The sequence below is a fragment of the Schistocerca serialis genome, chromosome 2 (assembly GCF_023864345.2).
Source record: "Schistocerca serialis cubense isolate TAMUIC-IGC-003099 chromosome 2, iqSchSeri2.2, whole genome shotgun sequence".
Classification (NCBI taxonomy): Eukaryota; Metazoa; Arthropoda; class Insecta; order Orthoptera; family Acrididae; genus Schistocerca; species Schistocerca serialis.
The window spans coordinates 450866060-450890514 of record NC_064639.1 but is presented as its reverse complement, the minus strand read 5'-3'; the positions used below and the strand labels follow the sequence as shown (position 1 = coordinate 450890514).

Here is a 24455-nt window from a genome sequence, read left to right as displayed (position 1 = left end):
CGCACAACTGGTAATTTGGACTATAGGCATATGATTTCTGACGTGTTACACCGGTAACTTTGATCTATCTTCGATGTCTCCGTGACATTATCTTGCAACTACCCTGATGAGCCAAAATATTATCACCACCTTCTTAATAGCTTGTTTGTCCTTCTTCGGAGCGAAATACGTCACTGATACTGTGTATCAGGGATCCAACAGTTAGTTGGTAAGTTTCTGGAGGTATGTGGCGTTAGATGTCTACGCAGAGGTCATGTATTTCGCCTAAATAACGGGCCGCTGATTTGCGTACGCGGTAATGGAGCCCGATGGCGATCCAGTTAGGTTCCATAGGATTTACATCAGATGACTTTCGTTGCCAAAACATCAAAATGTGTTCCATATAATGTACCTCAAACCATTGTAGCATGGTTCTGGCTACGAGACGCGGACAGTTATACTGCTGGAAGATGACATCGCCGTCGGGGAAGATATCATGCATGAAGGGATGCATGTGGTTCGCAGCTATTAGCGTGTCTTCGATTACTACCACAGATCCCATGCAAGCGGAGAAGAGTACTTCCCATAGCATAATACTGCTCCCATCAGCCTGCGTCTGTGGCGCGATGCACGTTTCGCGCCGCCTTTCACATCGATGACGGCGTTTGTGGAGACGACCAGCGACCTAGTGTAGCAAAAATGTGATTCATCTGAAGAGCCGACAAACTTCCATCGATCGACGGTCGAATCCCGATGGTCCCGTGCCCACTGCAATAGTAATTGACTATGAGAACACGTAGGGGTGGTCTGATGCGGAGCTCCATGTTCAACAATGCACGGTGAACGGTGTCCTCCGAAACACTTGTGCGTGCACCAGCATTGTGCTCTTTTGGCAGAGATGTCACAATTCATCATCTATCCTACTTGACAGAGCAGACAAGCTTCCGAGCCTCGCGTTCTGTGAAGAATCATGAAGGACTAACCACTGAGCGCCGAGCGGTAGTTTCAGTGTCCTTCTACTTCTGTCCGTAGATCCTCACGACAGTAGCAGGTGAACAGCCTCGCCGTTTACGAGATGTTTGTTAACAGACTCTGCGTAACAATGATCTGCCCTGTGTCAAAGTAGCTTATCTCACTGGATTTCCCCATTTGCAGCCCATATCTTCGCTAGGGTGATCCCCTGCCCGTGTCTGCTCCGATTACATACTTTTGTTACCGCGTCATGTGCCCGCAAAGACACCAGGTGGCGTCCAGCATCATGTTGGGCACTGGTCATAAGGTTTTGGCTTGTCTGTGTAGATACCACAAGACTGCATGTTACCCGGAATCTCCTGCCTACCTCGATACAGAGGGTGTTGGAGTTTTTCCCTGGTTAGATCTCTCACTCAGTGAAAACACCTGGCCATAGGTTAATGATGGACTGATACGCCATAACTCGCCAAGCACTGAGACTTATGAGGTCCGGCATAGGCTTGAAGCAGCATGGAATGAAGAACCGAATCTGTTCAAATGGTTCAAATGATTCTGAGCACTATGGGACTTAACATCTGAGGTCATTAGTCCCCTAGATTTAGAACTACTTAAACCCAGCTTACGTAAGGACATCACACACATCCACGCCCAAAGCAGGATTCGAACCTGCGACCGTAGCAGCTGCGCGGTTCTGGACTGAAGCGCCTAGAGCCGCTCGGTCACAGCGGCCGGCCCGAAGCTGTTATCCAACCTCATGTTGACTCAGTGTCCAGTCGAGATAGTGCCACTTATGCTGCCAGAGGTGGCGGCTATGTACACTAAATTTGGAAACTTGTGCAACCCCAAATCTTAAATTCTTCCTGTTATGCAGTATACGCGCGTTAAGTTAAAAGTTCGTTATTTTCAACTCTTGCTGTTTTCGCAATTTTAATGCCAAGCAGTTTACACTAACTAATCAAAAGTACCTATTAAAGGACATTAATATGGGGTGTGTCCGCTCTTCGCTTTTATGACTACGTGAACTGTGCTGGAGACACATTCTGAGAGGTGTAGAGGAAGAGCAGCCCACTCTTGCTCAAGAGCCGAAACGAGATAATATAGTAAAGTTGGACGATGGGGTCTGGAGCGAAGTCGACGTTTTGACTCATCCAAAGGATGTTCCATTGGTTTCAGGTTGTGATTCTGGGTAGTCTGGTTCATTTCAGAAAAGTAATTCTTGCAAAAAGAACACTGCGTGCAGCTGTATGATTATCTTTAATGAGACACGACCAGTTTCGTGGCTAAGGCACATCCTCAGGTGTACATTTGAATACAAAGAATCTGAATAACTATCAATGTGGTCCAGCTCCAGCAGACCCATGTTACACCATTAAAGTGTCAAAATCTTAATTATAACAATCGCTAAACATACAATGCTTTAAGCCATTAAAGACACCGATGTAGGAAAGAAGGGGGACTCGACATTCACCGATAAAACGGCATTGCCTGCCAAATGCAGTTATCCATTTAGAAAAGAGGTCGAATGGTGCATACCTCATCCTCTATAAAGGAGAGGAAGAATCTACAACCAAATAGTATGAGTACTGGTAGATTATCCAGCACCTCCTAGTGGCATGCCCCACAAACAGCCAACAACAACACACTAGCCACGCTAAGCGCGAAGGAAAGCGTTGGTACTCAAAGTGTAGAGCTTGCCTAGCTGAGACACATTTGGGAGGTGAGACGAAAAGTAGATCAGTACATTAACATCTCGCGTGCTTATACGCGACCAGGAAAGGTTAAGGCCTCCCGTTGCGACCACAGAAAACATTGCATGTCACACAACAAAGCATGCACTGTCCCAGACGCAAGAGATAAGAAGTAAGCCCAGAAAAGTATACACATTTTGCGTCTGGGGCCACGTATGCTTTATTATGTGATATGTAACGATATATACTGTGGTTTTTAATGTTTATTGCTTGCCTGTAACGGAGGGCCCCAACCTTTCATGGTTGCGGACAAGCACTGGATATGGTTAATGTACTGTTCATCCCATCTCGCGGTGGGGCTCCCAGCGAAGCAAGGTCTACACTTTGAGTACCAATACTTTGCTGCCTGCTTAGTGTGGCTGGTGTGTTCTTGGTGTTCGCGGGGGATGCCATCAGAATCTACTGAACAATCTTGAAGCATTCGAACTATTCGTCTGGTACGTGCTATTGTGTAGGTCCCTCCATTACACGTTTTTATCATAATTGGTTGTAGGTTCTTCCTAGCTTTTATAGACGATGATGTATGCGCCATTCTACCCCTTACCTAAATGACTACCTCCAATTTTCGGGTAATGCCATTTGCCCAGTAAAGGCTGTGTCTCACTTCTTTCCTACATCGATGTCATTATTCACTGTACTTGTGAGTACAGCGTGATTGTTATTGGTAGGGTTTTACGATTGTAATACTATGACGTTGGTCTGCTAGACCATATGCGTAGTCATTCAGATTCTTTATATTTACATGAACACCTGAGGATGTGACCACATGCCACCAAACCGGTCGTGTACCATTAAGGATTATCACACAGCTGTATGCGGTGTTCTTTTTGCAAGATGTACTGCCACAGCTGCAGATGCCCGCAGCACAGAGCTGCTAGAAATGCTGTTGACCACAAACCATTGTCACACAGATGCTGCTTTATGACACGGTGCATTGTCATCCTGGTACGCCTCCAAACTGTTCCTCTACTGTATGCACCACACCGTGCTGTAAAATGTCTTCATATCTTTCCGCATTTAGTGTTTTCTTAGCGCCATAATGGAATCACATCATAACCACCAAAAACATCCCCACACTAACACCACCTCTTTCATACTTCACTGTTGGCCCTGCAGGTGACCGCATATAACGTTCTACACGCATGCCTCAAAACCAGTCCCTTCCATTTGACTGTCACAGGATGTAGCGTAATTCATCACTCCAAATAAATTATTTCGAGGCATCCACTGTTCTTGTGGCGTCGTCATTTACACCACGTCTAGAGTCGCTTAACACTGACGACGGAAATGTGTGGCTTACGAGGAGCTGCTCGACCGATGTACCCCGTTCTTTTTAACTCCCCTCGCTCACTCATTGCGCTAACTGGACTGCTAAAAGCACTTTGGAGCTTACAAGCGATTCCTTCCGCCAATTTCATGAGATTTTTTACAACCGCCCTTCACAATGCTCGACGGTCTCAATCCGCCAGTAACTTATACGAGGGCTGCCTGGTCTTACTCTAACTGGGATTGTTCCTTAGCGTTTCTGCTTCAGAATCACATCACCAACAATGGACTTGACCAGTTTGAGAAGGTTGAATGTCCCTGATGGCTCTGTCACTCAGGTGACATCCAGCGACTAGTCAACCGAACCATTCTGATGTTACCGCTTGTCTACTGACAACTCAACTCCTCCCCCTCGACGACTTGGGGTACAGCACCGCCTTGGCTCCGGCCCCGGACCTGCCTGCTCCGTGACCTTTGAAAGTTTCCTAAGGATGGTACCCCTTCTCTTGTGTGTCGCCGGGCATTTGCTGCTCTACGCGCACAAATGAAGGATGCCACATTTATTTACACTGATGGCTCAAAAACATCATTTGGTGTTGGGAGTGCCTATATTGTTGGTGACACCCCTAATCGATTTCAGCTTCCACACCAGTGTTCGGTTTTTACTGCGGAGCTTTACGCTGTTCTCCAGGTTGTCCAATACATCCGTCGCCATCAGCGGATACAGTATATTATATGCTCAAATTCGCTCAGCTCTCTCCTCAATTTCCAAGCTCTCTACCCTGTCCACCCTCTGGTCCACCGGATTCAGGACTGCCTCCCCTTGCTCCACTTGGGGGGCGTTCCTCTGCATCCCAGGACATGTTGGTATCTGTGGAAACGAGGCGGCCAAGGCTGCAGTCTCTCTTCTTCAGCCCGCTGTTCGCATGGTTCCCTTCGCCGATCTACGGAGTGTTTTATGTCGACGTGTTGCTCTTTTATGGCACGCACATTGGTCGACACTTCCCAGTAATAAATTGCGGGACGTGAAAGCTCTTCCCTGTGCTTGGACCTCTTCCTCCAGAATTCGCCGTCGGGAGGAAGTAATTTTAATTAGACTTCGGATAGGGCACTGTCTTTTTAGCGCTCGACATCTTTTAAGTGGCGATCCTCCCCGATTTGTCCCCACTGATCTCAACTGTGGACGGTGAGACACCTTTTACTTGAGTGCCCCTATTTTACTCTGTTACGCGCCCGTCTACAGCTGTCGCCTGATATATCGTCCATTTTAGCAGATGACACGCGCTCAGCCGATCGCGTTGTCGAGTTTATTAGTGAGATGACGGCAGTCATTTGAAGCTCTTTTTGGGGACAAACAACCCCCCTTCTATAGTGGTTTTTTAAGCTTTCTTTCTGTTTTTAGTTTCCCCACTTTTTTTGAGTTTCGCTCCCATTGCTGCTGGTTCCCAGTCTTTTTTTTACCTAAGTCACAGACCGGGCGCTAATGGCCGTAGCAGTTTTGCGACCTAAAACCATAACATAACATAACAAAAAATCCTCCCCCTCCCCCCTCGCCCACCTCCTTTTATAGCGGGTGGTTCGCTCGCTTCTCGTGACATCTAGTGGTCAACTCCGCATTATGCAGGGGGATCAAGATACTTTTGATCACAATGTAGTAAGACTCACGACAGGCCAAAAGGATCCGCAGAAAAATCTGAAAACTATGTATAAGCACAAGAACGATGTGTACAGTTGCTCGAGCTATGCAAATAAATCCCAGCTGCAGCCCCGCCTGCCCTGCGGGAACAGAGAAGTCTTTCTGGCCGCGAACTGGCAGCCGCGGACGCTGCCACGCGGCCTCAGCAGTGTTTACCCATGTGGCGCTGGCGCGGTCGTTCCTCTCCGCACGTCAGGCCCGCCCCCGCCGCGTCTCGCCTGCCAGCCAGCTGGCAGCCCGGCAGCCCGGCCATCGCTCATTTCGGCCCTATCGCCGTTCGTGTCGCTGAACTTATAGCGCGCTTCCGCGACAACGTCACAGGTCGTTGGCAGCGCACGACACTTCCGTCACCGCGTTAACGCCGGCCGTGTTGAGCCAAGTGTGTCAAGCGACAGCTTCTTCCTGGACACGAGGAGGCAGTCTCTTAGGACCCGGTGCCATCTCCTCGGTTAATCTTGTCATTCCAGGAAGTAGCCCAGATACACCATACGTGTACCCTAAGCCTAGGGGCGCATGAACGATTTTTCAGTCGATCGATCACAATATCGTTTGTTACGACGATGACGTTATACGGACTTACATGGTTGAAGGCACGAAAAATACAGCTGATAGAAAAAACTGATGCAAGACACCATCGGCTGAGGGTAGCACGCTTTTAACTTGGTACATCCGGCCGCCCATGTGTCGATTTTAGTCAGGTGATAAAATATATTTCGTGTAAAAAACAAAACAAAACAAAACAACCCTACCTTCCAAATGGACAACGTGCTTCATATATACCGGGTGATCAAAAAGTCAGAATAAATTTGAAAACTTAATAAACCACGAAATAATGTAGATAGAGAGGTAAAAATTGACACACATGCTTGGACTGACATGGGGTTTAATTAGAACCAAAAAAAATTGCTAGACGCGTGAAAGATCTCTTGCGCGCGTCGTTTGGTGATGATCGTGTGCTCAGCCGCCACTTTCGTCATGCTTGGCCTCCCAGGTCCCCAGACCTCATTCCGTGCGATTATTGGCTTTGGGGTTACCTGAAGTTGCAAGTGAATCGTGATCGACCGACATCTCTAGGGATGCTGAAAGACAACATCCGACGTCAATGCCTCACCATAACTCCGGACATGCTTTGCAGTGCTGTTCACAACATTATTCCTCGTCTACAGCTATTGTTGAGGAATGATGGTGGACATATTGAGAATTTCCTGTAAAGAACATCATCTTTGCTTTGTCTTACTTTTTTATGCTAATTATTGCTATTCTGATTAGGTGAAGCGCCATCTGTCGAACATTTTTTGAACTTTTGCATTTTTTTGGTTCTAATAAAACCCCATGTCATTCCAAGCAGGTGTGTCAATTTGTACCTCTCTAACTTCATTATTCCGTGATTTATTCAGTTTTCAAATTTATATCGACTTTTTGATCACCCGGTGTATACCTACATCATATATATATATATATATATATATATATATATATATACACTTACATCAATGTCAATAAAAAATCCTTTCAGTACTTGTAATTATTTAATCACATGCTATGTGTCATAACGTCATTCATGATAATACTACAAGTAACATATCAAAGCCAAAACATTCCTCACCTTAAAAGTGGCAGAATTTGACCCTATCGTCAATGGAACGACATAGAACGTCAACTTCACGTGGTGCCAACGATTTTTGGGGAGAATCTTTTGACGTGACGTTCGCGGGACATTGGCTTCACGTGACAATCATGTGCAGCTCAGTTCTCTCTCACAATTTGATGTTAATTTTTCTCGCAGAGCATATATCTGTTGGTATATTTTGGGCCTTTTCTGTCTCGTAATATTTGATAACTAATCAGCAATCACGAGAGGAGCGCTGTACGGTTAAATTTTTGGTTCATTCCTATTCTTCATAATTATGTAAATGACCTTCCACCACTTCACATACATCAGGCACGGTAAGAATACACTACTGGCCATTAAAATTACTACACCAAGTAGAAATGCAGATGATAAACGGGTATTCATTGGACAAATATATTATACTAGAACTGACATGTGATTACATTTTCACGCAATCTGGGTGCATAGATCCTGAGAAATCAGTAACCAGAACAACCACCTCTGACCGTAATAACGGCCTTGATACGCCTGGGCATTGAGTCAAACAGAGCTTGGATGGCGTGTACAGGTACAGCTGCACATGCAGCGAAAACACGATACCGCAGTTCATCAAGAGTAGTGACTGGCGTATTGTGACGAGCCAGTTGCTCGCCCACCATTGACCAAACGTTTTCAATTGGTGAGAGATCTGGAGAATGTGCTGGCCAGGGCAGCAGTCTAACACTTTCTGTATCGAGAAAGGCCCGTACAGGACCTGCAACGTGCGGTCGTGCAGTATCCTGCTGAAATGTAGGGTTTCGCAGGGGTCGAATGAAGGGTAGAGCCACGGGTCGTAACACATCTGAAATGCAACGTCCACTGTTCAAAATGCCGTCAATGCGAACAAGAGGTGACCGAGACGTGTAACCAATGGCACCCCATACCATCACGCCGGGTGATATGCCAGTATGCCGATGACGAATACACGCTTCCAGTGTGCGTTCACCGCGATGTCGTCAAACACGGATGCAACCATCATGATGCTGTAAACAGGACCTGAATTCATCCGAAAAGATCACGTTTTGCCATTCGTGCACCCAGGTTCGTCGTTGAGTACACCATCGCAGGCGCTCCTGTCTGTGATGCAGCGTCAAAGGTAACCGCAGCCATAGTCTCCGAGCTGATAGTCCATGCTGCTGCAAACGTGGTCGAACTGTTCGTGCAGATAGTTGTTGTCTTGCAAACGTCCCCATCTGTTGACTCCGCGATCGAGACGTGGCTGCACGATTCGTTACAGCCATGCGGATAAGATGCCTGTTATCTCGACTGCTAGTGATACGAGGCCGTTGGGATCCAGCACGGCGTTCCGTATTACCCTCCTGAACCCACCGATACCATATTCTGCTAACAGTCATTGGATCTCGACCAACGCGAGCAGCAATGTCGCGATACGATAAACCGCAATCGCGATAAGCTACAATCCGACCTTTATCAAAGTCGCAAACGTGATGGTACACATATCTCCTCCTTACACGAGGCATCACAACGACGTTTCACCAGGGAGCGCCGGTCAACTGCTGTTTGTGTAAGAGAAATTGGTTGGAAACTTTCCCCATGTCAGCACCTTGCAGGTGTCGTCACCGGCGCCAACCTTGTGTGAATGCTCTCAAAAGCTAAGCATTTGCATATCACAGCATCTTCTTCCCGTCGCTTAAATTTCGCGCCTGTAGCACGCCATCTTCGTGGTGTAGCAAATTTAGTGGCCAGTAGTATAGTTGAACGCTCGAAAAATCCAGCTGATAGAAAAAAACTGAAGCAAGACACCATCGACTGATGGTAGCACGCTTTTAACTTGGTACATCCGGCCGCCCACGTATCTATTGTAGTCAGGTGATAAAACATATTTCGTGTAAAACAAAACCTATCCTTCCAAGTAGACTTACATTAATGTCATTAAAAAAGCCTTTCAGTACTTGTAGTACTATCACGAATGACATTATGACACATAACATGTGATTAAATAATTACAAGCAACATATCAAAGCCAAAACATTCCTCATCTTACAAGTTTACAAGTGACGGAATTTGGTCCTGTCGCCAATGGAACGACATAGAACGTCAACCTTATGTGGTGTCAACGATTTTTGGGGAGAATGTTCTGACGTGACGTTCGCGGGACATTGGCTTCATGTGACAATCTTGCGCAGCCCAGTTCTCTGTCACAATTTGACGTTAATTTTTCTCGCAGCGCATATTTCTGTTGGTATATTTCCTGCTTTTTCTGTCTGCTAATCAGCAATCACAAAGGAGCTCTGTAAGGTTAAATTTTTGGCTCATTCCTATTCTTCATAATTATGTAAATGACCTTCCACCACTTAACATACATCAGGCATAGTAAGCATATTTTGTAAATGATAGAAGGATCATAATTAATCCTGTGTATTCTCAGCAACAGAAGAAATTGTTTATAATGTTTTTACAGTAACTGAATACTAAATTTCGGTATTTAATACCGAAAATCTGAGCCGGAGTAAACATATAAGTACGGAAATCTAACCCTACCTGATTTTTGCTGAATAGTATTGTCCACAGCTACAACGGAAGAAACAGCCACTGTTCATAGCGGCAGGAGAAGCTGTATGCCTTCAGTACACAAACTGGACACTAGGTGACTCGAGTGGTGCGGTGTGGTACGCCAAGTCGTTATTATGCCTCTTTTCAACGATGCGAGGTGTCGAGTGCACCGACGTCCAATGAGACGTATAACCGACAGTGTGTGGGGGCGTAGTTCATGCCGGATGAGATTCTGTCATGTTTTGTGGATGTATTTCGTGTTATAATATGGGATCACTCGTTAAGTTGCCATAAAGATGAAGCAAGAAGTTTATTCCAACATTCAGGTAATCGTTAAGACGAACCACAAAATTTCTTTCACCATTCTCAGTGATAAAGTGTTACACTTTATTCTACATTTTCGTGACGAATATACTATAGAAATACTCATCTTTGTCGCTAAGAACAATTCTGTTCGCAGAGCTACAAGCATCTGTTCCTGGTTTGATAACGACTCGGGTACCCTGTCGTGCCTCGAATAACGCATTAAATCATCCTGTCTCAATACCGTAGAAAATGTCTGGGGCTATTTGAAATAACGTAGTAATCTATTGGGTTAGCGCATAAGTTTGTTGCGTTTTTTCATAAGTTTAATAAATAGTCTGGAACTATTCGAAACAACGTAGTAATCTGTTGGGTTGGCGCATAAGTTCGTAGTGTTTCTCCATAAGTTTAGTAAACACACAGAGACTTTAGTCATCAGTGATATATTCTCATTCACTATTTACAACAGACTGCCAACACAGGGGTAACTTTTCAATTTCGCGAATGTAAAAATCACATGGTTTTGATGTAAACAACGCGTTTTTTTTCCTTATTTGGATTTCGATCTCCCCCTCCCCGAGGGAGGTGGGGGGAGGCGGGAGCAGCAGCGTACTAAGCTGCTCTGCAGCCTACAGCAAAGTTAAAAACATAATGAGGAGATACAACAATAAGAAAACAGGTGATAAACAACGCGTTGAGCCATGTTCGCAGCGCATTTTCATCCGGAAAAGAAGTTCTTGAAGGTTGTTCGATAGAGAGCTGAAAAGGTAGATATCTGAGGGTACAAGATCAGGTGAATAAGTTGGGTGCAGAATGAGTTCCCAACCCAACTCCTGTGTAATGTTTGTTGTCAGTCTAGCAGAATGCTGACGGGTGTTATCGTGGGGTAGCAACACTTCACGCAGTCTTTCTGGTCGTTGTACCCGTACTTCGATTGCGTCTGCAAGACATCTCAGTTGTTGACTAAAAATGTCGGCAGTGATGATTAGACACTGGGAAGCAATTCGTAGTACATCACACAGTCGCTGCTACGTTTGTGCTTAACCATTCCTTTGCTTTCCTTATGTTAACATAAAGACACCATTTCTCGTCACCAGTAACCATACAGGATAGGAATGGTCGGTGCTGTTCAAGAGCCGACTGACGACGAGCAAGCAGAGAAGTATATATGGTCACCTGCTGATTTTTGTAATCTCTCGGTCATTAAGTGAATGCCATCGGCCACTGTGTTGTCCGTGATGAGAGGTAATACTTGAAAGTTGCTATTCTCGGTACACTCTTGACACTGTGGATCTCGGAATATTGAATTGCCTAACAACTTCGGAAATGGAATGGTTGGTTCAAATGGCTCTGAGCACTATGGGACTTAACTTCTGAGGTCATCAGTCCCCTAGAACTTAGAACTACTTAAACCTAACTAACCTAAGGACATCACACACATCCATGCCCGAGGCAGGATTCGAACCTGCGACCGAAGCGGTCGCGCGGTTCCAGACTGTAGCGCCTAGAACCGCTCGGACACTCCGGCCGGCAAATGGAATGTCCCATACGTCTAGCTCTAATTACCATTCCGCTTTCAACGTCTGTTAATTCCCGTCTTGTGGCCACGATCACGTCGGAAACCTTTCACGTGTGTCGCCTGAGTACAAATGGCAGCTTCGCCAGTGCCCTGCCCTTTTATACCTTGTGTGATTACTACCATCATCTGTATATATGCACATCGCTATACCATGACTTTCGTCATCTCACGGTGTGGCCGAGCGGTTCTAGGCGCGTCAGTCTGGAACCGCGCGACCGCTACGGTCGCAGGTTCGAATCCTGCCTCGGGCATGGATGTGTGTGATGTCCTTAGTACCTAGTGATGGCTGGGTGTTGTGTGCTGTCCTTAGGTTAGTTAGGTTTAAGTAGTTCTAAGTTCTAGGGGACTGATGACCTCAGATGTTAAGTCCCATAGTGCTCAGAGCCATTTGAACCATTTTGATAATGGAAATGAAGGGAGGAAGAGCATTAAAATTTATGTCGATGTATTGACTATTATTCTTTGATAGTGGTATGGGAACTGTAGGTTGGTCTCCGTTTGAAGGTAAAATTCTGCTCATGAGATGTCTTCCATCGTAGACTCGGGAGACCGTTTCCACATGACACTGCATTACTGGTCTTGCCAACGTAGATGGGTGTGCATATCTATGATGCATCTGTTGTGAAATTCCACGGTCAGTCAAACGAGTGGCAGCAATATTTTATTTTATTTGTGAGAAGACCATTTTTAATACTTCAAGATATCAAGAGAGTCACCAGTATGACGCTGCTACCTGATCTTGTAAAATTGTATGAACTGTTCATAGTAGTCTCCTGGTTGCTGCTTGCAGCGGTCAGCAGTGTGTCACTACCTCAATCACGCCTCCGTCTGTGGCTCCCGGCGCCCGGCCAGCACACACTTCCGTTTGCCAAAACCTCAGGAGTTTGAGCGTAGCAGCAAGTGGTTCGAACAGCTTCTATCGTTGGCGTAGATTAGTTTCTGTAAACGAGCAATCAGTGAGTGGTTACAGATTCTTTTACCGAAACTCTGCGTCTCTGTTTTGTTAACTTGGCATGAATCAGAACGAAGTAAGCGGAGATGACAGCCCGTTCCTTCGTCATGAGGTTGAAGAGCAAAATGATCTGTGAACGAAGTGCGACATAGTCACATTGAAGAACACAGCAATCTGTTGTTTAAAATTTGTATAAGTAAAAACAATCTTTGATCGCAAAGTTTTTTTCTTTAATTGTATGACCTATTTCGGTCCGTAGCTGTCATCATCATCCGACATGTCAAGAAAAGATAAAGACATACCATTTATATTTTCGCTGATAAATCTATACATTTTTTTTGTGTTTTCTATACATACCTGACGATGATCGTGTGGGACGGAACCGATCACAAATTAAAAGAAAATATTTTGTGATCAATAACTGTTTTCAGCTCTTACATGATCTATGAATATCATTGTCAGTGCAGTTGAAAAAAGTCCGTGCTTTCGAGGGTATAGCTATAAATCGTATTTGAAGCCCATATTCTGTCCCTCGCTCAGCGGATCATCCACTGCCGCAATACAAAATAGCATCCATCTCATGTTAACAGCATCACATGTTGCAAATTTATTTTTTGGCTTCCCCTTCCTTTTTGCACATTCATAATTACCACAGCTAATCGTATATTACTATCTATGTAGATCCTTGACTAACGCAAAGGATCGGAGACGCGATAATAACAGTACACGGTCGAAGATGTTTAGTAATAGCATTACAAATCGTGCTTCATAATTAATACTAGAAACTTACACCGATGAAAATAAAGGTAATACAGGCACGAGCATTACATTAAATATTGGTCCACAAACTAACTGTTTGAGAGATAATTGCTAATGTGTAGCTACGAGCCGCTATTCACTTCAGCTTGAAATATCGTCCTAGTTAGTACGAATGTATCTAAAACGTAATTCTTCGATAAGTCGCAGTCTATAAGGGGCGATCAAAAGTTTCCGTTCAAAGGCCTTACAGTCCAGAATCAGTATGCCAGTCGGGCAAAATGGCCTTGATCACTGAGCCAATCATACCGCCGACGCAACAGGTTGAATATTCTCATTTAGTAAAACACTGTGTCCTTTTGTGTGAAGGAGTCCCTAACTGCCTGCTGCACATCCTCGTCCGATAGGAACCGTCGATCCTTCAAGGCCTTTTTTAAGGGACGCACGAGCGGTTCTAGGTGCTTCAATCCGGAACCGCGCTGCTGCTACGGTCGCAGGTTCGAATCCTGTCTCGAGCATGGATGTGCGTGATGCCCTACGGTTAATTATGTGTAAGTAGTTCTAAGTCTAGGGGATTGATGACCTCAGATGTTAAGTCCCATAGTGCTTAGAGCTGTTTTTTTAAGGGGCGCAAGGCGTGATAATCGCATGGGGAGAGATCAGAATTACAGGGCGGGAATCTCCCACTTGAGTTGGATGAGACTGGCCTTTCAGATAGACAAACGTCTTGGATTTAACTGTGATCAGCACGAAACTTGGTGCACTACTCCACAATGGGGATTTCCGACATACTGCCCTGCACACATTCTTAGTTTTCCGATGAATGTCTACCGATGCTTGTCCTTTGGCAGCCAAGAAAAGAATAACAGCACATTGGTCTTGTTTGGACACATGTGGCAATAACGTCGCCATAGTTCACGTGTCCACATTCACCGTCCATACGTCGGAAAGATACGAAAGCCACACAAATCCCTTGCCTACATGACGGTGTTTATATAACCGCATCAGAGTCGCTCTTCGTTTTATATACGCTGCAACAACGCCCTAAAATGGGAACTTTTAGATCGTCCCTTTAGAATTGGGCTCATATATCACCTGTACCCTTCCTTAGCAGCAAATACAACACTTCCGTAGGACGTTAGACATTCAGTTTATTCGTTCCTGTAAAACGTGTTGCAAGTGTCGTCCTCTCGTTTGTTGATCTCTGCAGTGGGGTACGAACTCTTTCAAACAATCCCGATCCATCTCGCAAATCGTGACACGAACATACAGTTCGCTGATCTAGTTCTTTAGTCATATCAACGGGAGTACTGTAAACATCCCTCCTTAGTTGATCCTACTAAGAAAAATCCTGAGAATTGACGTCAAGTGATCTGAGAGGCCAATGCACAGGCTTTGCTCGAGCTGCCAATCTTGTATCATGCTGGCGCGTTAGATGTCGTCTTACGTCAGTTGCAAAACGTGCCGCTGCTGCATCATGGGGACTTAAAAGGTAATCTTACATTTGACGATATTTCATACTGAAGTCAATGCCGCCTCATGACCACAGATTTGGAATTATCTCGGAAATAGCACGTTTGCGACACATATGTAACAGAACATTTTTCCTTCTATACTGTCCAGTCACTTTAATGTGACTACCTGTCAACTGCCTGATTAACCACATTTTGCAGGGTGGACGGGCAGGAAGACAGTGAAGTTGTACAAGGTGCCGACAGGGATGAGAAGTCACACCAACTCGAAGCCCACGCACCATCTTCAGTGCCGAAGCCAGTTGCGCTAGCTACATCGGTTGAGGATCCATGGCGAGAGCAGCCCGATCAAGGTGGTCCCACAGATTCAAATGGTTCAAATGGCTCTGAGCACTATGTGACTTAACATCTGAGGTCATCAGTCCCCTAGAACTTAGAACTACTTAAACCTAACTAACCTAAGGACATCACACACATCCATGCCAGAGGCAGGATTCGAACCTGCGACCGTAGCACTGACGCGATTCCTGACTGAAGCGCCTACAACCGCTCGGCCACCACGGCCGGCTTCCCACAGAGTCTCGATTGAGTTTAAATTCGGTGAGTTTCTTGGTCAGGGGAGTACGGTAAACTCATACTGGTGCTCTCTGAACTACGTACATACACTGCGATCTGTGTGGCACATTGCACTGTCCTGCTCGTAGATGCCATCGTGCTGAAGAAAAAAAGCAGACTGCATGTAGGAGTGGACATGGTCGTCAAAGACAAATGCATACTTGTGTTGATCCATTGTGCCTTCCAGAATGACCAGGTCACCCAGGGAATGCCACGAAAACACTTCCCTAACCATAACGGTCCCTCCTCCGGGTTGGGAGCTTACGACGATTATTGCAGGGCCACACACGATAATGGTGACTTGTCAGATGGAGCATAAAACGTGATTCACCTATGAAGACTATCTGTCGCAATCGAAGGGTGTCCAGTTGTGATACTAGAGTGCAAAATTCAGCCTGAGTTGCCGATGAACAGCAGACAGCATGGATGCATGAACCAGGTGCCTGCTGTGGAGACCCATACGCACTAGCTTTCGCTGAATGGTCGTTGAGAAGACATTGCTGGCAGCCCCTTGACTCATCTGGACAGTCAGTTGCTCAAAAGTTTCACGTCTATTCTCTAGTACACGTTTCCGAAGTGGTCGTTCAGCTCTGTCGCCTTTGGCCCGTGTTGCACCAGTTACGTCAGCGCCATTTTGTCATGCCAATTTGCCATGCACGGTATACACTGAGGTGACAAAATTGGATAGCGACATGCACATATACAGATGGCGGTAGTACCGCGTATACAAGGTATAGAAGGCAGAGCTCTCATTTGTACTCTGATGATTCATGTGGAAAAGTGTCCGACGTGATTATAGTTGCACGACAGGAATCAACAGACTACGAACTGGAATGATACCTGCAGCTAGACGCATGGGACTCTTCTATTTCGGAATACGTTAGGAAATTCAATATTCCGAGACCCACAGTATCAAGAGTGTGCCGAGAACACATTTCAGGCATTACCTCTTACCACAGACAACACAGTGGCCGACGGCCTTTACTTAACTACCGAGCGCAGCGGTGTTTGCGTAGTTGTCAGTGCTAACAGACAAGTAACACTGCACGAAATAACTCTAGAAATCAACGTGGAACGTACGACGAACGCATCCGTTACCACAATGCAGCGAAATTTGGCGTTAATGGGCTATGGCAGCAGACAACCGACGCGAGTGCCTTTGCTAACAGCACATCGGCTGCAACGCCTTTCCCGGGCTCGTTACCATGTCGGTTGCACTCCAGACGACGGGAAAACCGTGGCTGGTCAGAGTCTTAGTTGATAAGAGCTGACGGAAAGGTTCGAGTGTGGCGCACACCCCACGGAGCCATGGACCCAAGTCGTCAACAAGGCACTGTTGAAGTTGATGTTGGCCTCATACTGGTGTGGGATCTGTTTACTTGGAATAGATTGGGTCTTCTGGTCCAACTGAACCGATCATTGACTGTAAATGGTTATGTTCGGCTACAAGGAGACCATTTGCAGCCATTCATGGGCTTCCAAACAACGATGGAATTTTTATACATGACAATGCGTCATGTTACTGACCCATCATGTTCGCGTTTGGTTTGAAGAACATAATGGGTAACTCGAGAGAATGCTTTGGCTACACAGATCGCCCGACATGAATCCCATCCAACATTTATAGGACATAATGGAGAGGTCAGTTCGTGCACAAAATCCTGCACCAACGGCAACACTCCCGCAATTATGGACGTTTATAGATGCAGCGTGACTCAATATTTCTGCAGGGGACTTCCAAAAATTTGTTGAGTGTATGCCACGTCGCGTTGCTACACTACATCGGGCAAAAGGAGGTCACCTCTGTATACTTCAACCACGGCACCACGCGAATAGTTTAGCCGGTTCAGATACGCTTCTAGGCTTCACCGGAAATCCAGTGATCATGACCTTTTGGTCGTCAGATAAGTGGCTCCGTTTCCTCATTTCGATAATGCCTGAACCGTTTTCCACGCCCCCCCCCCCCCCCCCGACACCCTTTATGCACCCTGAACCGCTCGTGCTGCCACCTGCCGTCTATGGTAATTGCACGTTGACGTCGAACGTAAGCGGTGCTCACATTAATGACAGGACCGTGTATTATAGTATACTTCTACTGGTGTCAGTTTTCGCTACTACAACACAGACAGTACAATTTTAATTGACGACGGAGCGGGAATGTTCGGGACGCAGAACTTCTCCAGCGATATTCGCCGTTGTTGCTGTCGTTTGTTCGTTTGCATAGTCTAGTGAGATACACGTCAGCCTGCACTTCTAGAAACTCCACTGCGATCACGCAGTGCTACAGTAATTTGGACACACCGTTCATTTCATTGTAAACACCCCATCTTTTCTCTTCTTCTATACAATACGGCACGCATGCAGATAAATTCCATTTGGTCGACCGCGTGTATCTTTATGCATATATAACTAGGAAACTCATTGAGATACAGTGTTGCTGTGAAAACACTAATGAAGTATATAATTCTAATGAATTTTTTAGATGGAGCAGAAAGGTCACTGACGCATAAGTTTTCTGGCCGACTGCATCAATTAGTTGATTGTGCACGCAGGGAAGTGAGCCAGAGCCCACAGTTCTAAATCACGGGGTCTGGCACGCCTGCCAGCGGAAGGGCTGGACGGTGGACGTATTGCCACATCGCTCTTCACTCGCATCGGAGCAAATGTGCGAATGCTTGGTCGGTTCCGATCTCCCTCTCAGAACAGATTTCAGGAATATTAAAATGTAAAACAGTCAAAAACGATAGTCAGATCGGCGTCAAGTGGTGTTTAAGGCAGGGTTCCACTTAATAACGATATTTTAAATTGCGAGCAACCGCGCTGGCTATAAAATACTTTTTACTAAAAATCGCGACTGGTCTCGCGTGCCCGCATCTCGTGGTCGTGCGGTAGCGTTCTCGCTTCCCACGCCCGGGGTCCCGGGTTCGATTCCCGGCGGGGTCAGGGATTTTCTCTGTCTCGTGATGGCTGGGTGTTGTGTGCTGTCCTTAGGTTACTTAGGTTTAAGTAGTTCTAAGTTCTAGGGGACTGATGACCATAGATGTTACGTCCCATAGTGCTCAGAGCCATTTGAACCATTTTGGTCTCGCGTCAACTGAAGACGCATCCTCAGATGACCTGTAAATTAACAAGGAAAAATCATTTCACAGAGAATACTTAACAATAGTATCAAAAATAGAGTAATATTAAAAGTTAGTAGGCCTGCTATGTTATAACATTTGAAGAGTACTCACAGATTCTTTTTAACAGCTCACAGCGGAAAGTTAACTGCCTTAGAGCCACTCCCCATTATTCACGTCAGGTTATAAATAAATAGCTCGCTAAAAGCTGTAGTCACAGTTAAAATGATGGAGACAGCAGAACGGTGCAACGAGCAGGAAGTTGAGAACTCTTCAAGTATTGCTACATAATACTACTTGGTAGTACCACTCTATTCTTCAAACCCTTTTTAAGTTGTCTTTGTAAAAACAAATTCTTTATTAATTTGGTTCAGGTCACTTGAGGATGCGTCTTCAATTAACGCGAAACCGTTTTAATAAAGAGTTTTTACGGCCTGTGCGGATCATTCCAGTTAATCGCCACTTTTGTTTAACCCCCATGTCGAAGACTCAGTGAATGAAGTGAAACTAAGTTTAAACCAGAAATAACATTGTAAGACAAATAATTCCTAATGCAAAGATTGAATTTATGGGCGACACAGACCTCCCTGCCGTAAGTAAAGAATACTAATAAGAACTGCAGAAACAGAGCGACGTGGGGCAGTGGTTTGCGCACTGGACCCGCTTTCGAGAGGACGACCGTTCAAACCCGCGTCCAGCAGTACTGATTTATGATTTGCGTGATTTCCCTAAACCGCTTCAGGCAAATGCCGGGATGGTTCCTTTGAAAGGGCACGGCCGACTTCCTTCCCCATCCACCCCTAATCCGATGGACCGGTGACCTTGCTATTTAGTCCCCTCCCACGAATCAACTAACCAGCGGCAGAATGTGACGGACTGTCTCCTGACCGCAGTGTTTGGGTTAAAGAACACAGAACAGGGTGATGACCACATGCCTCTTCAGCAGGACTGTCTTTGAAAGAGCATGAAGCAGCGGTGAATTGACAATCTATGCTCCTAAGGTGAAAGTGCTAATTTGTTTAATGTACTTATGACCTAAAAACGAACTTTCATTATTTTCTTGCTTTTCACGAAATTAATCACATCTTAGTGATGTGCTCAGCACAGGTTTATAGATGATCTTGTTACATCCTGGTTATTCAAAAAACATCGTAGGCTATTGCACATAAAGCCGCTTCATTCAGTAGAAACAGAAAGACTGGACTTCACAAGCCAAGTAGTGTTGCCACTAGATTGATGTAAATTCTACTTAAATATACAGAAATATAAAGAGCTCTTTTCAATAACGGAATATATCTTTTCCCAGAAAAGTTCAAGTTTTCATTGGTAAATGAAAAAACACCTAGCCCGCTAACAGTTCACTTAGAGCCAGTCCGTATTAATTTTCCATTCGTACCATCACACTTCTTTCAACATTACGGCGCATCTGCCAACGAAAAAGGTATAGACTCAGGTAATAACATACCGTTCATTATTAATAGAAAAGTCCAATGACTGTGCGTACATGTCACACTCACATCGGGCTACAGGTAATATGTTCTGGTTTACTTATTTTTCGCTTTCTCTGCTACTTTTAGATAGTCCCATTACTCACTCGCTTTTCATTAAACACTTATATCCATGTTTATTATACTGAAAAACACTTGCAGCTATGATAACTAACACTGTTTTCAATGCTTCATAATTTCTGGTACCGTATTACCTCCGTCAACTACGGTATGAAGTTATTTCTCATTTTACGATGATCTGAAACGGAGAGCTGATGTATGAAAAAAGAAATATTAGTAGGAAATAAATGAAACGTATCGTTCCTTTTAGTGATAGCCGTCAGCTTTTGCCCAACAAAACAACGAGAAATGCTATTAATTTTGTAGGGTAATACGGTAGAGCTGCAGTTAGTTGTTACAGACGGCATGGCTGGAACGGGCGGGGGTATCTGGAGATACGGTTAGCGAGACGAGGTCGGTGACCGGTGTTCGAATGCAGACGGCGCCGAAATAGAGGCAGCCAGCCTGCAATTAGGCGCAATGCAGCGCTGCCCGCCCGGCCGTGTTGCAGAAGCGTCGTCTTTCATTTTGTCTTCCTCGTGGTTCCTCTACCATCGCCGTCCTTCACGCCGCTCGTGTGCGAGGTACAGGCAGCGTCTCACACTTTACTCCAAATGATTCAAAGCTTCCAGAGGGCCAACGGTAGTAAGAGGAAAAAATGTTATACTAAAAGTCATTATGGACATACCACATAATCAATACTTTATAAAATGGCAAAAGCTGTAGAATGGGTGACAAATTGTCTCCTTCATTACTGATGTTACAGGGTTGACTGACTCATATCGTGCATGCGTGAATAGTTTAGACCCCCCGATATTGCTAGGCAGGAAATTAAGAGTGAAAAGGAAAAACAAAATTCACTCGGGGACTGCATTGCACATTCGCGTTTTTCTTCGAACTGGACAAATTCTTTTGGTGGGGCCCCTTGTTCACTAGTTCAAAAAATCAATATAAATTTCGCTAAAAGAGCGTGTTTACTGAAGTTATTACCATTTACGGTACCTGAAAAGTGCATTATGGCTTCCAATAAAAAAGAACTTTTATGTGGCGCTCAGAATCGTGATTTTGCTTTATAATCAATTGTCAATTCCTTTCTTCTGTTAGCGAACATTTATCGATAGTCGCCCAGTCGTTTCCCATTATTTTCAGGTTGTTTCGTTCATACTGATACAGAACTTGCACTTGCATGGCTCCGACAACAGAATTTAGATACGACAACTATGGATGCCACAACTATACTAAATTTATCAGCTCACTGATGAGCATAGCCGTTTAATTATGTAAAGAATTTGATCTCAGATTGCAAAGACGTAGCGTTAAGAGAAGACATTGCGTATCACTATTATAGGTGAGCAGGATCTCCAAAATCATTAAATAAGGCCCTATGAACACTTAGCAATTGCTGCAAATTCTCATTTTAAGTAGAAAGATTGTCAGGTAATGGTACCTCACTCAGTTCTGTCCACTATAGAAAGGACTGTAGCTGTCATTACAAATGACTAATTGTTTGTGTGTGAAATCATATGGGACTTAACTGCTAAGGTCATCCGTCCCTAAGCTTACACACTGCTTAACCTAAATTATCCTAAGGACGAACACACGCACCCATGCCCGAGGGAGGACTCGAACCTCCGCCGGGACCAGCCGCACAGTCCATGACTGCAGCGCCTGAAATGACTAATTCCTTCCCTCTAATTCTCCAGTTAAGTAAGTGTTTCCTGGATACTAACTCCGACGTTGACCTACATTAAACTACGAAGTTTATTTTCGATACTCGAACCCCAATGGCTTCTCGTGCTCTTTTACAGCGGCAACAAAAGCTATTCTTATACTCTCAGTCTCAGATATGTCACCGTATTTGCAACGCTATTCGGATGGTGTCCTGATTAATTTATTGATATACCGTAATTGAACACGGTTGTAGTGATTACAATAACCGCTTGTCGCTAAGAAGCAAGAAGTACTTTGTGTTCATTGTATAGGGAAGAATCCGGCGGCGTCGGTATGCAGATACGTCCGTACTGGTGCCTATGAAGAATTAAATCTTGGGCTGCTTTCCGCTTTTTTCGTTAGCTGCTACAGTAGAGCGCCTGCGACTCGTAACAACATCGACACACACTCTTAATCTGCTGGCGTCCGTCAAAATCTCGAAAGCGCTGCGACCTATATCTGCCTGAGTGCCGTCATTATAAATAGCCCTCCCAGCCCATGCTACGGTGGCTTTCTACGCTCTCATGGCGATGCAGTCTACGGCTGTGTGCATATGACTCACCATTCGGGTAATGGACGGTTGAAAGAAAGAGTGTTGTTTACATTACTATTTCACTACCCATCTTCCCAATTAAAAGGCTCTCCGGAATATCCCCACTGTAATTATCATTTCAGATATCCATAAATTTTTAATTATATTCTGTTCCCGTCTATAAAAGTATCCCTTTATGAGAAAAGTTGTGTTGAAGTAACAGCATTGTCCAATGATAAAACGAAACCAAGAAACAGACACCTTTGCTTCGCGACGACTCACTGTTGCATCTACATTGCATCTGTTTGGTGTAGACAATTGGGATAGTTGCGCGTGGAGTGTATTGTTGACATCATTTCATAATTACGCTAGTGGAGAAGAAAAAATGAACACTCAGATGCAATGGAATAAGAAACACGGTGGTGATCATAAACAATTCGGAAATATTGTAATGCTCAGTTTTCACCTCCTGTCGCAACTGGTCAAGCAAAAGACTGCATACTCAGATTCCATCCCATCACATCCCACAAATGACCAGTAGTTGGCCAGGCTGAAGATCATACTATACAAGGAACTGATTGAATTCATCAACAGATTTTTTTCAGAAAAATGTATGAATAAAAATTATTTGTTGACATGTTCAGATCTTTTGTTTCGGGATAGGGCATCATTGGCTCTGAGCACTATGGGACTTAACATCTATGGTCATCAGTCTAGGGCATCATTAAGCAAATATAATACAATAACATTTAGCACGAATACAAGTAGATCTAAATGTAGCCTTTTTTGCCTCTGTTGAGAACTGCTACAGAGGGAGAGAAGGATAACACGTTTGAGAGGGTGTTTACTTCCTTCGATAGTACGTTGCTAACATACAAATGTAAATAATCACTCTCTCTGTTCATCACAAATGGCTGCACTCCTTCTTCCACCGCTGTAGCTTACAACACGTTATTAATCATAATTAGTATCTCTGTGCCCAAGAATCAAGATAGAGGCCAATGCAAAGCTCGACTCGACTTCACTATCGCTTGTGGCAGTCTTGTGCAAAGCATCTCTGGCGTTAGCAAATGAACTGTATTATGACAGGAGGGAGAACATCAACGGTTTTTAACTACCAACGACAAATATACAATTAATCTAAATCACAAATATATAATTACTGAAAGTACACGTCCATGCATACTACGGATCATTTCCTTTATTGACCACCTCTAGCATCGAATGAAAATCTGTTGTTTATCTTTCTTTAGAGATGTTAATTTTTTTACGTTTCATTAGTGTAGAATGACCGCATACACATATTCACTCTTGTTATGTGACTCCCAAATCACCACTATCTCCTCATTATCCTGTTTCACACTGAACTGTTTTCATTAACTGCAACTTCCCAGCAAGGTGACAATCTGTTAATCACACGACTCATTACGTATATCTGTGATCTGTTGCTCTTTTTGAGGGAACAGCATAATTTCGAAGTAAAAAATGAGGGGAAGTAACTGATATTTCTATCTGCATGACAGAGTACTGATGGTCTACACTGAGAACTTGAATGAACCTATACATCTGTTCTCAAGAACCAAATGTAATCGAATACTCATCTGAGAACGCAGAAATGCTACAAGCAAAGCCAGCTGATTATGGCACCGTAGAATTCAGCCATGCAACCGGCTATAGGTACTCGGCCCTAGAATGTCTATTTAGCGCTCCTGAATCCATAATGTGGTATTTAATGACGTCTGTCGCACCTCTAAAGAAAGTATTATTATGCAAACGAAGCAAAGCTACAAATTTCTCTGAAGATAACTTTTCCTGATAGTACCTTACTTTTTCCATAAAATTATAAAAATCGCTCGAGGTTTTTGCTGCACAGTATCTCTCATGTGATTTTAAGGCAACAGATAGTAAGAGGCAACTGGAAACAACTATTCTGCCGACAGGAGGTGAACTGCAAAGTAAAATGGTAAATGTTACATGCTATTCGAATAATCAATTGCAGTTCTCGAGAAAACGTTGCAATAGAGAACTTCTCAGGTTTCGAGTT

The 24455-nt window shown here is 44.6% G+C and overlaps 1 protein-coding gene across 1 annotated transcript in view; it reads left to right on the top strand.

Moving 5' to 3' along the window:
- Positions 1–5819: 5819 nt before the first annotated feature.
- Positions 5820–24455, top strand: part of LOC126456072 (uncharacterized) — a 103973-nt gene continuing 85337 nt past the window's right edge. Inside the window, exon 1 of the mRNA XM_050091827.1 lies at positions 5820–5975. Coding sequence (XP_049947784.1) covers positions 5820–5975 — 156 coding nt within the window. The remainder of the gene's footprint in view (positions 5976–24455) is intronic.